The sequence below is a fragment of the Medicago truncatula genome, chromosome 4, assembly GCF_003473485.1.
Source record: "Medicago truncatula cultivar Jemalong A17 chromosome 4, MtrunA17r5.0-ANR, whole genome shotgun sequence".
Taxonomy (NCBI): domain Eukaryota; kingdom Viridiplantae; phylum Streptophyta; class Magnoliopsida; order Fabales; family Fabaceae; genus Medicago; species Medicago truncatula.
The window spans coordinates 28,997,614-29,012,312 of NC_053045.1; the positions used below are offsets into that span (position 1 = coordinate 28,997,614).

Sequence of the window (14,699 nt, forward strand, 5' to 3'; positions counted from 1 at the left end):
CTATATTAAAAACAAAAATTCAAAATTTAATAATTAAACGACCACTAAAATTATAAACATGTAAACACATATACTAAAATGTATGACAATAGCATAAGTGATAACTTACTTGTGATTTAGTGGAAGAAATTTTGGATAATTTGGTAGAGTTTTTTAAAGAGTTAGTGAATATTTGAGAGAAAGATGGTGAAGGTGATGATGGAGTGAGTGAGTGTCTGGGTTATGGCTAATGACTTGAATATATCACGAACACAACGGCAGTTAACAACCACTGGAAGCCAGCATCAGTTAACTGCCGACGCATTGCCTAACGCCAGTTAACTGCCACTGGAGGTAAAAATGTCATTTACTTATGTCAATAGGAAGTATTCTATGTCAGAAAAGCAATTTTCCCATATTGAAACCAAAGAAAACCCGGTCCATTCTCAAAAGAGCAAAAGCTTATATGGGTTCTTCCAGAACCTAACTTTGAAACAAACCATTTTCAAAACAATAGTATAAAATTAAAGGTAATTAATGAATTTTATCCTAATCTTTAAACTTTTATAATTTCGTTATCATCATTAAGATTATTCTAACACTCAAAAAATCAATTTAGGGTTTGTGAATTTTTGCATCAATGTCACGAAGACGAAATTTAGTGGTTGCTGCTGGATTACTTGCTTTTGCTTCAGCAGGAATGGCTTTTCCTTTCTACATGGCGTAAGTTAAATTCGATTTCATTCGCAATTTTGATTTTATGTATATTGATGAATTTGAATTGATAATTTGCAATTTTTGGATTTTTAGTTCGTCGAAGAAACCGGTAATTGATCCAACAAAGCCACTTTCACCACAAGCAACATTTCGAGGACCTTATATTAATACTGGGTCACGTGATATTGGTCCTGATCATGAAACTTATAAGAAGAAGTGAATTAATTTGACCCTTATTGAGATCAAGTTCGTGTTTTCTTTAGTGGTTTTTGTAATTTTGAATTTTAAGTCATGCAACTAACTTAGAGTATAGGTGGTTCATCAATCTGTAATCTGTATGATTTATTTCGCAAACGGTGATTTTTTTAATAAAAAGAAGATGAATGTTGTTATTTAATTATGACATGTGTATATGTTAAATGGGTTTGGATCTCATTCTCAAAAGTTAGCTCAGACATGCGAGTGCGAGGGAAGTATGTAAGTTAAAAAAGGTTTTGTATGGGTTTAAACAAGCTCGTCTCTTTGTAACTCTTGTATTTATGATTTTGTATTATATTAGAACCCTAGTCCTTTGTTCTTACTTTCTGTGCTTCGCTGTAGATTCATTTGTTATAATATTGATGTTATCGGATTGTAAATGAATATTGTGTTGCATGTTCAAATGGTATTAAGCTCGTTGGTAGCATGAGCTTATGATGATGTGAAGGGTTCCTCTGCATTTGCATCTATGTTCGTATCATAGATGAATTTAACATTGTGAACAAGTTGACCCCTGAAGTGTTTACAAGGCATCGGATTAACCGAGATAAGTGTTGATGTTGATTGTTTTACAAATGGTTTTATTGTCTGGGGAGTGATTTTTAGAGATTATGCAGGGGATGTGTTTTCTGAAACCACCAAACTTGAAAAGATTGAAGCGTTTCTCACCCTTCCGTGCTTAGGTGGTGCCTACAATGGGTTAAGGAGGAAGACATGGCTAACTTGAGAATTGAATGTGAGTGATTCTGAATGGAGTTACTAAGTTAGCAGAGATAGATTTTGTTAATATTAGATGTATTGATCTGCTTATTCAATTAGAAAAGACTAGAGTTAGTAGTATTAGAATTTAGAAGGGAAAAATGCTGTGGCATGTGGCTCATGCTCTAGATTGGTCTATAGTTCTGTTGCTGACCTAGTTTATCAAGTTTATTGTAATGATCTTTCAATCTAATGAAACTGGATTTTCTGTAAAAGAAATGTGTAGTTTGAGTTCAGGTTTGTATATTTGATTCTATACAAGCAATTTGATAGGATTGTGTGACTGTGATTAAGATTATTAAGATTGTGTGACCTCTGACCATGAATTGGTGTGAATAGGTCCTTTGTTATGAGCTGGGCTCAGGAAAGTCCAGGGGTCCAGTCTGCAGAAACCCTTGGCCCTGAAGTGTCCACAAGGCAACTGGAGTCAAAATCGGAGACCCTTGGCCCTGAGATTTACCGACATACGTGTTGATGCAGGCTGTTTTACAAATGTTTCCATTGGTTGGGGAATTATTTCTAGCGATTTGGTAGCGGTTCTTTGGTCGCAACCAGCAAACTTGAGAAGATTGAAGTATCTCCCACCACCCTTCCATTGACATTAAGGCTTAGGAGGTGCGTACTGTGGGTTAAGGAGGAGAACATGGCTAACTTGAGAAGTGTTAAGGAGGAGAACATGGCTTACTTGAGAAGTGTATGTAATTCTGAATTGAGTTAACAAGATAGTTGAGATAGATTTTGTTGCATTGGACTGTATTGATCTGCTTAGTGAATTGGAAAATACTGGAGTAAGTAGCATTAGAACAGAAAAAGATGTTGTGGCTCATGCTCTAGTTGGTGTAGCAGGTAATGTAGGAAGTAGAGATTAGTCTAGCTCTGTTCATGACCAAGTTTATCTAGTTTATTGTAAAGATCTTTCAATATATTCTAATGAAATTATATTTACTGTGGAAAAATGTGTAGTTTGAGTTCAGGTTTGTCAAATTTGATTCTATACAATCAATTCGAGAGAATTGTGCGATGCCGATTACGATTCTCAAGATTGTGTGACCTTTGACCATGAATTGGGGTGAATAGGTCCTCTGTTATGAGCTGGACTTAGGAAAGTACCAGGTCCAATCTGCAGAAACGCAGACCCAAAAATGGGTAAATGCTTCAGTGTCGGAGGCTGAGATGCGTGCCACTGAAGAAAATATGCCGAATATGTACGGTCACTTACACGGTCGTTGCGGGTTGCGACTAACATAAGGAGGCTTACGCTTCATGGTTCAAATTTTTGGACTGGACTAACTGCAGTAACTGTGTGAAAGGCCAAAGGAGTTGATGATGAAGACAATGTCTAAACTATGAGCATAACTTTTTCTATTATCATATGACATCAGAGGAAATAAATACCATGTCATTTGAAATAAAACAGTTTCCCCAACCCAACATTAGTCATCTAGTTGTACTAGTAATTGCTTTGGGTTAAATGCAATTTTAATTATATATCTCTTGTATGAGACAAACATATAAATGTATGATTACAGGTGCTTCGCTTTAGAGATTAGTTGTGGAGATTGAAATATTGAGACTAGTTTTCTAAAATTTATTAGCTAGTTTTAGAGATGAGTTGTTTGAGACCTTCCTTGGTCAATTTTTTTTTGTTTTTGTAATGAGACTGGTGTTCTAGAACTTTTTAGCTCACCTTCCAAATATTTTGCTTTTCACGTTCCCATGCAAGATTAGATTATACTGTGACGTGATTACCAAAAGCACCATCATGTTTATAAGAACTCAATTCGATTATGAAACATGGAAAAGAAAAAGAACACACTTGATTTTGGAAATTTGTGCAATAAGCACATGTATAGGTAGGTATGAACCCTTCCTTGATCACCAAATACATGCAGCGGTGTTACAAAGTGGAATCAAACTTGAACATGACTGGTGCCTCACAAGTCACAACCACAACTGGCGGTGCCAACAGTTTCACATGAGTGCATGACACATTCAAGAACTTCGAACACAAGTATGAATATTATCAGTTGAATTAAGTTTTACGGACAGAAATACAAATATTAACATGTAGTAAGCCACGTTTATATGACACTACAAGGTTCCCATTGTTTTTCTCCAAAATGACTGTCTAGATGACTAGATTATACAAGTGTTAACGTGTTGGATTGTACAAGTAGATACTCGATACCTCCAAATCCCTGGTCCACAGGTACCAAAAATGTATGCATTACTTGTCAATACCTGCATCAACCTTTGAACACTCTTCAAACTTGTGTGGACGTTCCTCATTACGCCACGTTACTCTTTCATTTTATTTTCTTTAAAAACTATAATAAAATTGAAATTTGTCACCAAATTAGATTGAAACATTACAACAAAATTTGACAATATTTTCACTCATTGTTTCCAATAAATTTCCTATAACTCCACAGTTTAACATCAATTAATCAACATTAACAACTACTCTTACAGTGATTGATTCATTAGCAGAAAAATTAGACAGAAAAAAACTGGTCTGACAGTGACACTGTTGAACAAAACATTTGTCTGAAAACTAAAAAGACATAAATAAAATGAGAAACATTAGAAACTTGCACGTCTCAAACAATTCTTGTTCATATATATAAATTTCTTCCACACTTCACAAATTCAGAACTTCTAAACAAAAAAACACCATTGATGGCACTTTCACCCACACTTTCACCTTTAGCAACACTTTCATCATCAACACCAAGAAACAAACCACCAAAACCGTTTCTCTTTTCATCCTTCACAAAAAAGTCACAATTTTTAACAAATTCAACAAGACCCAGAAACAGAAACAGAAGAAACCTTTTAGTAACAGTTAGAAGTGTTGCAGCACCACCCACAAAAACTGAATCGTACCCAGAAGCTGAAAAGAACGAAATTGATGAAGAATTTGAAGATGAGAGTTCTTCATCGAAGTTTTCATGGAGAGATCATTGGTACCCAGTTTCTTTGATTGAAGATCTGGATTCTAGTTTGCCTACGCCGTTTCAGCTTCTGGGTCGTGAAATTGTGATTTGGTTTGATAAAGCTAATTCTCAATGGGTTGCTTTTGATGATAAATGTCCTCATCGTCTTGCTCCTTTGTCTGTAAGTTTAGTTATTTGTTGTTGAACATTGAATTTGAAGTTGTTAGAGGGAAATTGAATTAGGCCATGTTTGGATAAACTGCTTAATTAAGCATTTATAGCGTATAAGTGTTTATGTATAAGCTATTTGTATAAGAAAAGATAAAATAAAGTGAAACTGTTTTCTTTCAAGCGATTAGCTATTTTCATAAGCTATCCAGAAGGACTAATGAAAATAAGTTGAAAACATCTTATAAATATGTCACAAGCTATTTCCATTAGCTCTTACCAGTGTTTATGCCGGTAGATGAGCTCAAATAAGTCAATTTCAATAATAAAAGATGAAATCAAATTGTTTTCATATAAGCTATAAACTGTTTTCACAAGCTATCCTGAAGAACCAATGAAAATAAGTTGAAAACAACTTATAAACATGTTAGGGGCTATTTCCATAAGCTCTTACAAGTGTTTATGCAACTAGATGAGCTCAAATAAGTGATTTTTCATAAGCTCTTACAAGTGTTTATGCCAATAGATGAGCTCAAATAAGTCAATGTAAACTGACCATTATGATTTGGTTGGTTTTTGCAGGAAGGAAGGATAGATGAAAGTGGAAACTTGCAGTGTTCTTATCATGGGTGGTCTTTTGATGGACGTGGAGGTTGCACTGTGATCCCTCAGGCTTCACCTGAAGGTCCCGAAGCACGTGCTGTTGGGTCTCCTAGAGCTTGTGCTACTAGGTTTCCTACCTTGGTGTCTCAGGGGTTGCTCTTTGTTTGGCCTGATGAGAATGGTTGGGAGAAAGCAAATGCATCCAAACCTCCAATGTAATGATTTGTTTAATTATGTCTTTAGTCTAATTAATAATATTTGTTAATTTGTTTAACTTGTAGTAACTGATGCAATGAGTGTGACTCAGTTGGTCAATGAGTGCTTAAGCTACAACTTAAGCACCTGAGTGGATATTAATCCATAATGGGTTCAATGATCTAAATTGACGAGAATGTTTCGACCTAAATACCCTAATTACGTTGGTTTCTTAGAAAAATTGTTGTGATTGGGCCACTTAGAAATGTTATGTTATATTAAAATGTTTGTTGTGTACCTTTATTGATCTGCATGGTAAAATTGTGTTTTTCAGGTTGCCTGATGACTTTGTAAAACCAGAGTTTGCAACGGTGAACATTCAGCGCGATCTTTTCTACGGCTATGATACTCTCATGGAGAATGTTTCTGATCCTTCTCACATTGATTTTGCTCATCACAAGGTACTAATGATACATTTCAACTTGACTTTTAGGTGTGCAGGTTATTTTATATTCAAACAGAGTGCTTGTTGATAATATTTTTATTCAGATATTATTGTAAGTGGAATTTGTTGAATTAAATATACTAAGTGATGCCGATGTGGTCCGAAAATTGTGAAGGGAGGGCCTTTTGGTTTGTTCCATTTTTATATATTTTCTCTCACTGAAATTGCTGCTTGCTCAACATATTTTATATATCTTCACTTAAAATAACATTATATTGCGCTATTAAGAATTTAGTCAAGGACAGTGCTTTTTGAGGATAAGAAACTAGATGCTTGTAATTAATTAATTTTTTATTTCATTTCTTCCAATAATCACTTTCGATTGCACCTTTTTAGAAAAGAAAAAAAGGGCAGCCTTGTGCACTAAAGCTCCCGCATACGCAGGGTTCGGGAAGGGGTCCCACCATTTTGGTGTATTGTACGCAGCCTTACCTTCTTTTTTAGAAAAGACGATGTTTCCATGACTTGAACATGTAACATTTTCAGTCACATGACAACAACTTTACCGTTGTGCCAAGGCTCCCCCTCTCGCACCTTTTTAGTAAACCAAAAGTGAAGTTAATAAATACCCAAGCACTTGGGGAACCCTCTCTTAAAAGCTAGATATCAAGAAGGAAGAAACTCCACCGTGAAGCATCCCATGATGAGAGCCGATTTCCCGGCGGCTGCTTTCTACGATGCTTTACTCAGTCTTTCCGGTCAGCACCTCCATTTGGAGCCCTTTCTAAGACACTGTTTGAATGCTAGATATTAAGGGGAAAAAAACAAACAACTTAAATACACCATCGTGCATTCCAGACTAATCGATGTGGGAGAGGAAGTGCAAGCAAAAAAACGGTGAGGCAGCATAGGAGATGGATGTGTGCAAGTTTGTTGCACAATAGTATTGTGTCTTAATGATTTATGCTGCACAGTCAAATTCCCTTTTGGATTTGTTAAACTTATAGATTGATTGTCAATGTTTGTCAATCATTTTGCATATATGTGTTATTTAGACGCTATCAATATAAGCAGTTCCAAAAGTTGAAATGATTTAATATTGTTTTTTTAGGGTTATCGATATCACTAACATAAATATGATATATACGCCATAGGTTACAGGAAGGAGAGACAGAGCCAAGCCTCTTCCATTCAAGATGGATTCACGTGGTTCATGGGGCTTTTCAGGAGCTAATGAAGGGAACCCACGGATCAGTTCCAAATTTATTGCACCATGTTACTATATTAACAAGTAAGCCACTGGCCTTTTCATGAAAGTATTTTTCATATGAATTCTGGTTTCATTTTCCCATGTACATTATTTGACACTATCATAAATGATGAGTAACTTAATATGAGTTATGTACTTGTTCATGACCATAAAAGAATAGTATTCATTTTTAATTGAAAAAGGACGGTATCTACCTCGATATTTGGATGATTGCGGCATCATGTGGCTAACTGTGTCTTGTTTGTATGCTATATTTCAAGATGCATTTCAAAAGACTATTACTTTATGCTAGGTTGCTGCTGTTTTCTTTCCATTTGTTGGTTTTGAAGCTCAGTAAATTAAGAACTATTTTTTCAGGGTTGAGATCGATACCAAACTCCCCGTCGTTGGTGACCAGAAATGGGTAATATGGATATGTTCCTTCAATGTCCCCATGGCACCTGGTAAGACTCGCTCCATCGTTTGCAGTGCCCGAAATTTCTTCCAGCTCACGGTGCCAGGGCCTGCCTGGTGGCAAGTAAGATTTCTATATTCAATGCTTTCGTTTCTATTCTCTTCAATAAAACCACGAGAATGTTCCATTCTCTGCTAATTTCTGTGGTCTTTCACTGATTTATTCGCTTCTTTTGAATGTCTATCAAGATATAGTTTTAGCAAACCTTGACAAAAATTATTCGCTGTTATCCTTGAAGAATGCTAAGTTTCTTTCTATGAAACCATTTTATTTCGAAGATTTTTAAACAAAATGGAATTCTTGAACTTCTCCAACATCAACATCTAGGATAAAATATATTTCCAGGAACAAGCAAGTCCTAACGATTTTCTTGTTCATGTCTCAGGTGGTTCCCAGATGGTATGAACATTGGACTTCAAACAAGGTATATGACGGGGACATGATTGTACTTCAAGGTCAAGAGAAAATCTTTCTTGCAGAAACAGAGAATGGCGGTGACATTAACAAACAGTACACAAGCCTCACCTTCACACCAACACAGGCCGATCGTTTTGTGTTGGCATTTAGAAATTGGCTGAGGCGACACGGCAATGGCCAACCTGAATGGTTTGGTAAGAGCAGCAGCCAGCCATTGCCTTCAACCGTACTATCAAAACGTCAGGTATAGCAATTTGATCAAGTTATTTCATTATGAACCCTTTTCCATTGTCTACAAAACCGAGAATAAAACACAACTTTGATGATCTTTTGTGTTTGTTTTTCATGTAGATGTTGGATAGATTTGAACAACACACACTGAAGTGTTCAGCTTGTAAAGGAGCTTATGAGGGATTCCAAACATGGCAGAAAATCCTGACTGGTGCAACAGTTGTGTTTTGCGCGACTTCTGGGATTCCATCAGATACTCAGCTGCGCATAATTTTGGCTGCACTCGCGCTTGTCAGTGCAGCCTTAGCTTTTTCCATAAACCAACTGAAAAACAATTTTGTTTTCGTCGATTATGTGCACGCTGAAATCGATTGAACGTGTTATTACTCCAAAGGTTTTATTACTAGTTGCAAATTGTAAATGTTAGAGATGAGGACAAATAACCACGTGTATGTTAATATGTGTATATATTTTCATCAACGGAGTTTAGATCTACCTTGATGTTAATGTTAACATGTGTATAACAATGTGACATTAGACTACAAATACACAATATGAAACTTCTTTTTTCATAGATTGTAGATGATTATTTCGAAGGTCGTAAACATGACAAGATTAACACCAATCTTTCTGTATGTTTAGAATACGAAAGACGTATTAAATCTGAATTTTATTTTTATACACAAATTACAAATCCAGTGCTTAATTTTATATTTCAATTCCTTCAAAAACTAACTATATGATAAATCAATCAATTCTTTCACTTGCAATGTTGGACTCACCATTCTTTTATATATAAAATTAGATTAGAAGAGACACACTTTCGTATAAGATCAAAGAGAACCACTCATATAATCGAAGATCTAAGCCAAATTCAACCATGTGTGTTAACTGCAATTGATTTGTATATTACCCCACTTTTATAACTACATTTGATAATTTATGATACAACATTTAAACTGTTACTTCGATACAATTATTTTTTTTATTTTTTTTTATCTTACTGTAATGCTCTTAATTATTTTTAATTCATTTCTATCTATATCTCTATGCTATTAATTATTTATAATTTTATTCTAGGGTATAGAGTTTAATGAATTTGATAAAGATGTGATATATGATAGAATATTATGATGTCAATTTATTCATTTAACTGATTCTATTTAGTGGGTTAAGAATTAGAGTATGTTTGATTTTGTGGTGAAAAAAAATTGATTTTGAGTGAATTGATTATGTAAAATTGATTATGGCAAAAGTTGAGTTGAAGGCAAAATAATTTATGTTTGAATACATTCATGTAAATAAAATGTAGTTGAATAATAAATTTGAACATAAAAATCAATTATAGAATTAGAAGCTTACGATTTATAACTTTTAAGTAAGATCAATTCTAGAGGCAAAATCAATTATACTTTATAATTATTTCTGCACACCTAAAATCAATTTTGACTCCTCCAAAATGAAACTAAACATGTACACTCTTGTACTTTAATCTCAATGCAATAAACAATGATGAATTATTTTTTTAATCCGGCGGAAAGAAAAGCCAGAAAAGAGGAAAACTAAACAATTTGTTGCCTAAACATCTCATAGACATCAGCAATGTAAGACGAGATTCAACTATGTCGAAGGGGAATTCCACAACTTCATGATGTCGACATTCTTTGCATCAAATTTGGTCAACCAATCAACACATTCGTTGTCTTATCTTGTATCATATTCAAGGAAACCAACCAAGGAAGATGGATGAACATCATAACAAGAGAAACTAAATTTGCATGAGGGTGAAAATCATTATGTTGAACATCAGTCATCAGAAATATCGTTGACTCGGAGTCGGATTCTACAATAATATATAACAAATATCCTAAACTAATGAATTTTTTTCTCTTTCAAATCAATGTGAGTTCAATAAACAAATTAGATGCGATATTATATAAAATCTAGAAAAATCGTGAATCCAAATTCTAAACTCATTCCACAGTATGTCTCCACAGAAATTGTCAATTAAAAATTAACTAACTTTTTTAAAAAAATAAAAAATATTAATTAACATTTTTGTAAAAAAAAAATACAATAATAAGTTTTTTACGTTATATCCACTATTTTTCGATGTTCGTTTGAAGAAGAAGAGATAAGAGACCAAAACACAGAACACAAATTGAGCGGTGAGTTAACAAAACAACAATGGCATCATCATCAACATTATCTTCACTTCCATTGCAACATAGTTTCACCTCTAACTTGAACACTTCTTCTCAATTTTCCAACAAAACTTCAAGGTTCTTAATTTTCGCTCAGAAGAAAGCAAAGAAAACCCGAAAGGTTAGTTACACCAACATTTTTTTTTTTATCTCTCAGTTGTGACAGTATTTGTTATTTGTATTGAGTTTTTTTTATTGTTATTTTGTGAAATTAGATTATATTGAAGGAAGATATTCTTAATGTTGGAAAGAAAGGAGAGCTTCTTGATGTGAAGGCTGGATTTTTCAGAAATTATTTGTTTCCTAGTGGCAAAGCTCAGATTGCAACTGCCGATTTGCTTAAGTAATGTTCAATTATTTATATCATCTAATCTTACTTGAGATTTTAGAATTTTAATTTACATTAGTAGTAGGTTACTTTGGATAAGTTACCAGAAGCAGAGACACCGGACACAACACTGACATGTAGGCACTAGTAATTGTTTAAGAAAGTAGAAGTGTTTGAATTCAACAATTTGGAGAGAATCCAATTCAACATGTGAAAGTGTCGTGTCGTTGACCAAGTGGATACACCTTTGATCTGAAGTGTCAATGCTACATAGGTTACTAGCAGCAGCGAAGGGTATTTAGGTTATTGAAATATCATCAAAAATAAACTTTGTCAACAAAACACCAAAGTCTCTTAAGAGTTTCACATTAGAATGATACATTAAGATTATGTAGCACCAACACTTCAGATTGATGGTGTGTCTGGTATCCGACACGTGTTGATCTCTGACATTGAGACATGGGTTTACATTCAATCATTCCATTCTCTCAGATTAGTACTGATGTTGACGTGTCAGTGTCAATGTTGTGTTTGGTATTCGTGTTTCTGTCAAGGCTTCATTTTGTTAAGAATTACATTTTGAAAAAAACATGTTTGCCACAATTTTGAATTGTGATTCCCTTGCATTGATTGTCTTTAGACCTTTTCATTTTAACTTTTTCTTTCCAGGGAATTGAAGATAGAGGAAGAAAGAATTGAGGCTGAGAAACAACGGGTAATTTTTCGTTGATCCCTTATCATTTCTTTGGTAAAATTTTCCTTATGATAATGTTTAGTTAAAATTGTGATAAGCTGATCAGTGATTAAGAGTGTTAGAGTTCAAGAGGAAAGGAATATTAATATGTTCTGCTACTAGTTCTAAACAACCTTGCATGTAAAGCTATAAGCTCATAACAATGATATTCTCCTGATTTTGAATTCACTTTTTAATATCTGATTATCTGCTGTTTAGGAAATTTTACGACTTTCAAACTTCCTTCTGAAATATTTTAGTGAAGTTTTTACCCCTAGGTGTATTTGAAGACATATCAGACTATCTAAGTTTTACATTTCTATAGGTAAAAGAAGAGGCACTGCAACTTGCTCAAATTTTGGAATCAGTTGGGGCTTTCAAGGTGAAGCGTAAAGGTGGTAAAGGAAAACAAATCTTCGGAAGGTATGTTCTACCCAATTACTAGGTTTCAATTTGTGCAATATATGTATGATTGTGCCTAATCTTTGGTTTCTGTTTAGTGTTACGGCTCAAGATCTTGTTGACATTATCAAGGCACAGCTTCAAAGGTACCATTCATCTTTCTGATGCACATAAATATTTTCTTTGTTAGCATTATAAATCTTACATTATTTAGTATTATCCTATAAGTTGTAACATTCCTGTTTATACTTTTCTAATAATTGGGACAACAAAACACATTTCAGTATGGTATTTTGTTCCAACTAGCTATATGCTTAATGCAGTTTGTTGTTATTTTGTTGTCTGGCTTTGGAGCCTTCCAATTTTGTAGAAAGGTTCATGTTGATTTTTACCACAATAATGAAAGATTCTTTTCGATTGAGTTTTCGATATAATTTATCAACGGAGGTTAACCAAATCACTATAATATTAATAGGTTCTACCAATACCTGATATCCTTTAGAGAAATTCCTTTTAGTTTGAATGGAATTGTCATAATGTTTAGTCTGTTAATATTCAATGTGCATTTCAGTAATAACTACAATGTTATTTTACTCTTTCCTGCTTATCCTTATCGATTGATAGCACCATAGTCATCAGTATCTTGCGTTAGATGTGAGTCGTATCTTGTTTCGAGTAAGACTGAACCCACCCGATATGAATCCCTAGTGTGTATCAACTTCGTACACGAATTCCATCTTATCTCCTAATTCATAATAATGAATTTTGTTTCACTATAATGAATCTCAATTCATTGTAATGAATTACTACCTAAAATTAGTGTAGCTAGGCATTTTTTGTCAACTTTGTATAGCTGGCCGTTGTCTTTTGTCGTTTGATGTATGGCTTGAATCTTGAATTATATTGAGGTTCGTATATGATATGTCAACTTGAAATTTTGCTGTGACTTATTTTTACATAAAAATATCATACTTTTATCGGTAGTGTATCTTACATTTATAATAAGATTTGATTCATGATTAGGAAAATAGATCATTTGATTCACGACTGGAATCTCAATTTACTAACCATAGTTAACACAATACCACAAAGGAATTATAGGTGCAAAATATCCTTCCATGATTCTGTAGATTCATTTGGATGTATTCAGTGTATGCAATTTTTGAAAAGCTAGAAGAAATTTGGAAGAGACTTTCGAAATTCTTCAAACTATATCTCTTTGACGATTTACATTTCTAGTTCAGTTAGTCTCAGTTCACATGTGTTTTGTAGTCTGATTAATTGTTCATGATTTTCTATGATTCATTTCTAGGGAGGTGGACAAGAGAATTGTTGAACTTCCTGAGATCAGGGAGACAGGAGAATATATTGCAGAGTTAAAACTTCACCCTGAGGTTACAGCTAAAGTGAGTGTGAATGTTTTAGCTAACTGAGCACTAATATGTTTCAAAATGCCATATGCTAGATGCACAATTGGGAGTCACACAATTGCACAAGTTGAAGGTGCATCACCATCTTTTGCGTTATGATGATAAATGTTCAGACTGTATTCAAGCTTGCACAGTAGTTTTTGTAACTATAGCTCATGGCTCGGATGAGACGATGAGGGAATCTTAATGGACACTCTCAGATGTGTGGACATTGTTGGTTATTTTAACATTTTTGTTTGTCTTTTGGTATCCCCTCCTTGAATCAATTTTCAGGACAATATTTGTAATGTTGTACTTTATGAGAAAAATATTTTATTTTTTGGCAATTCATTGACATGATGTGCATAATTATGAACCTCTAATTTTTCTAGTATGTCTTAGTTCACTGATCAATTTTTTCAAAATTAAGGGTGAAAGCCTTTGAAATCAATATTTTTGGTCTTGGTTTTAACATTGACTAAAACATGCTTTAAGATGTTACCAACGGGTGTTGGGTTTAGTGGAAAGGACTAGACCTTCAATGTGGTGAATCAAGGTTTGAATGTCAGCCGAAAGAGGTATCTACATTTAATGTCCGACACGTGTCAAATAAGATTACCTCAATGGAGGGAACCTAAGAGAAACTTAAAAGAAATGATTTGTCCGAAAAATACTGGTTAAGATTAACATTGATTAAGAGTGTTTGTTTAAGCATTCAAAGAGCTTGATCTTGTGTTGAATTTAAATGAAGCTTCAAAATGTAGTTTCGCACTCCCACCATATTCATATATAGAGACTAAGGTAGATATTTTTTATGTTGTATGATTTACTTCAGCCATGATGGTCCTGTGGAATTGTAGTGTTGGTTTTTAATTTACAATGATCTTGTAGCTTCCTTCAATTGGTTTTGAGCAGTGGAGACTGACATTAGGTTAATACATATTTTGATTTTGAAAAGGGAAAGTTCATATCATATCATATGAATATAAATGTAACATACAATGCTTAGAATATAAAGCACTAGAGATTAAAATCGTTCTCCATAATTTTGAATAAATTTTTTTGAATGAATCCCAACACAAAAACAAGAAATTGTAAGAAAAAGAAAAAAAAGAATATGTTGCTGCCCAGGATCGAACTGGAGACCTTCAGTGTGTAAGACTGACGTGATAACCACTACACCACAGCAAC

At 34.0% G+C, this 14,699-nt stretch overlaps 3 protein-coding genes and 1 non-coding gene across 4 annotated transcripts; 3 read left to right on the forward strand and 1 right to left on the reverse strand.

Moving 5' to 3' along the window:
- Nucleotides 1-364: 364 nt before the first annotated feature.
- Nucleotides 365-1,276, forward strand: LOC11410033 (uncharacterized). The gene is made up of 3 exons (XM_024782162.2): nucleotides 365-509; nucleotides 599-702; nucleotides 790-1,276. The coding sequence occupies exons 2-3, from the start codon at nucleotides 620-622 to the stop codon at nucleotides 914-916; spliced, it is 210 nt and encodes a 69-aa protein (XP_024637930.1). The 5' UTR covers nucleotides 365-509; nucleotides 599-619; the 3' UTR covers nucleotides 917-1,276.
- A 3,033-nt stretch (nucleotides 1,277-4,309) lies between these two features.
- LOC11411058 (pheophorbide a oxygenase, chloroplastic) lies at nucleotides 4,310-9,006 on the forward strand. The gene is made up of 7 exons (XM_003606276.4): nucleotides 4,310-4,830; nucleotides 5,400-5,635; nucleotides 5,950-6,076; nucleotides 7,215-7,351; nucleotides 7,688-7,847; nucleotides 8,170-8,445; nucleotides 8,553-9,006. The coding sequence occupies exons 1-7, from the start codon at nucleotides 4,393-4,395 to the stop codon at nucleotides 8,805-8,807; spliced, it is 1,629 nt and encodes a 542-aa protein (XP_003606324.1). The 5' UTR covers nucleotides 4,310-4,392; the 3' UTR covers nucleotides 8,808-9,006.
- A 1,531-nt stretch (nucleotides 9,007-10,537) lies between these two features.
- Nucleotides 10,538-13,863, forward strand: LOC11405919 (50S ribosomal protein L9, chloroplastic). The gene is made up of 6 exons (XM_003606277.4): nucleotides 10,538-10,757; nucleotides 10,852-10,979; nucleotides 11,634-11,679; nucleotides 12,023-12,120; nucleotides 12,198-12,245; nucleotides 13,412-13,863. Exons 1-6 carry the CDS (start codon nucleotides 10,620-10,622, stop codon nucleotides 13,530-13,532), a joined length of 579 nt encoding a protein of 192 aa, XP_003606325.1. The 5' UTR covers nucleotides 10,538-10,619; the 3' UTR covers nucleotides 13,533-13,863.
- Nucleotides 13,864-14,626: 763 nt separating this feature from the next.
- Nucleotides 14,627-14,699, reverse strand: TRNAV-UAC (transfer RNA valine (anticodon UAC)). The gene has a single exon. It is a non-coding gene; the product is annotated as a tRNA-Val (tRNA).

What these genes read in the sequence shown, in the direction of transcription:
- LOC11405919 (XM_003606277.4), top strand. Translation starts at nt 10,620, where the DNA reads ATGGCATCATCATCAACATTATCTTCACTTCCATTGCAACATAGTTTC. An exon ending in AAGCAAAGAAAACCCGAAAG is followed by an intron (nt 10,758 to 10,851) that starts GTTAGTTACACC and finishes TTGTGAAATTAG; the next exon opens with ATTATATTGAAGGAAGATAT. An exon ending in GGAAAACAAATCTTCGGAAG is followed by an intron (nt 12,121 to 12,197) that starts GTATGTTCTACC and finishes GTTTCTGTTTAG; the next exon opens with TGTTACGGCTCAAGATCTTG.
- LOC11410033 (XM_024782162.2), top strand. Translation starts at nt 620, where the DNA reads ATGTCACGAAGACGAAATTTAGTGGTTGCTGCTGGATTACTTGCTTTT. An exon ending in GCTTTTCCTTTCTACATGGC is followed by an intron (nt 703 to 789) that starts GTAAGTTAAATT and finishes TTGGATTTTTAG; the next exon opens with TTCGTCGAAGAAACCGGTAA.
- LOC11411058 (XM_003606276.4), top strand. Translation starts at nt 4,393, where the DNA reads ATGGCACTTTCACCCACACTTTCACCTTTAGCAACACTTTCATCATCA. An exon ending in ATCGTCTTGCTCCTTTGTCT is followed by an intron (nt 4,831 to 5,399) that starts GTAAGTTTAGTT and finishes TGGTTTTTGCAG; the next exon opens with GAAGGAAGGATAGATGAAAG. An exon ending in CCATGTTACTATATTAACAA is followed by an intron (nt 7,352 to 7,687) that starts GTAAGCCACTGG and finishes CTATTTTTTCAG; the next exon opens with GGTTGAGATCGATACCAAAC.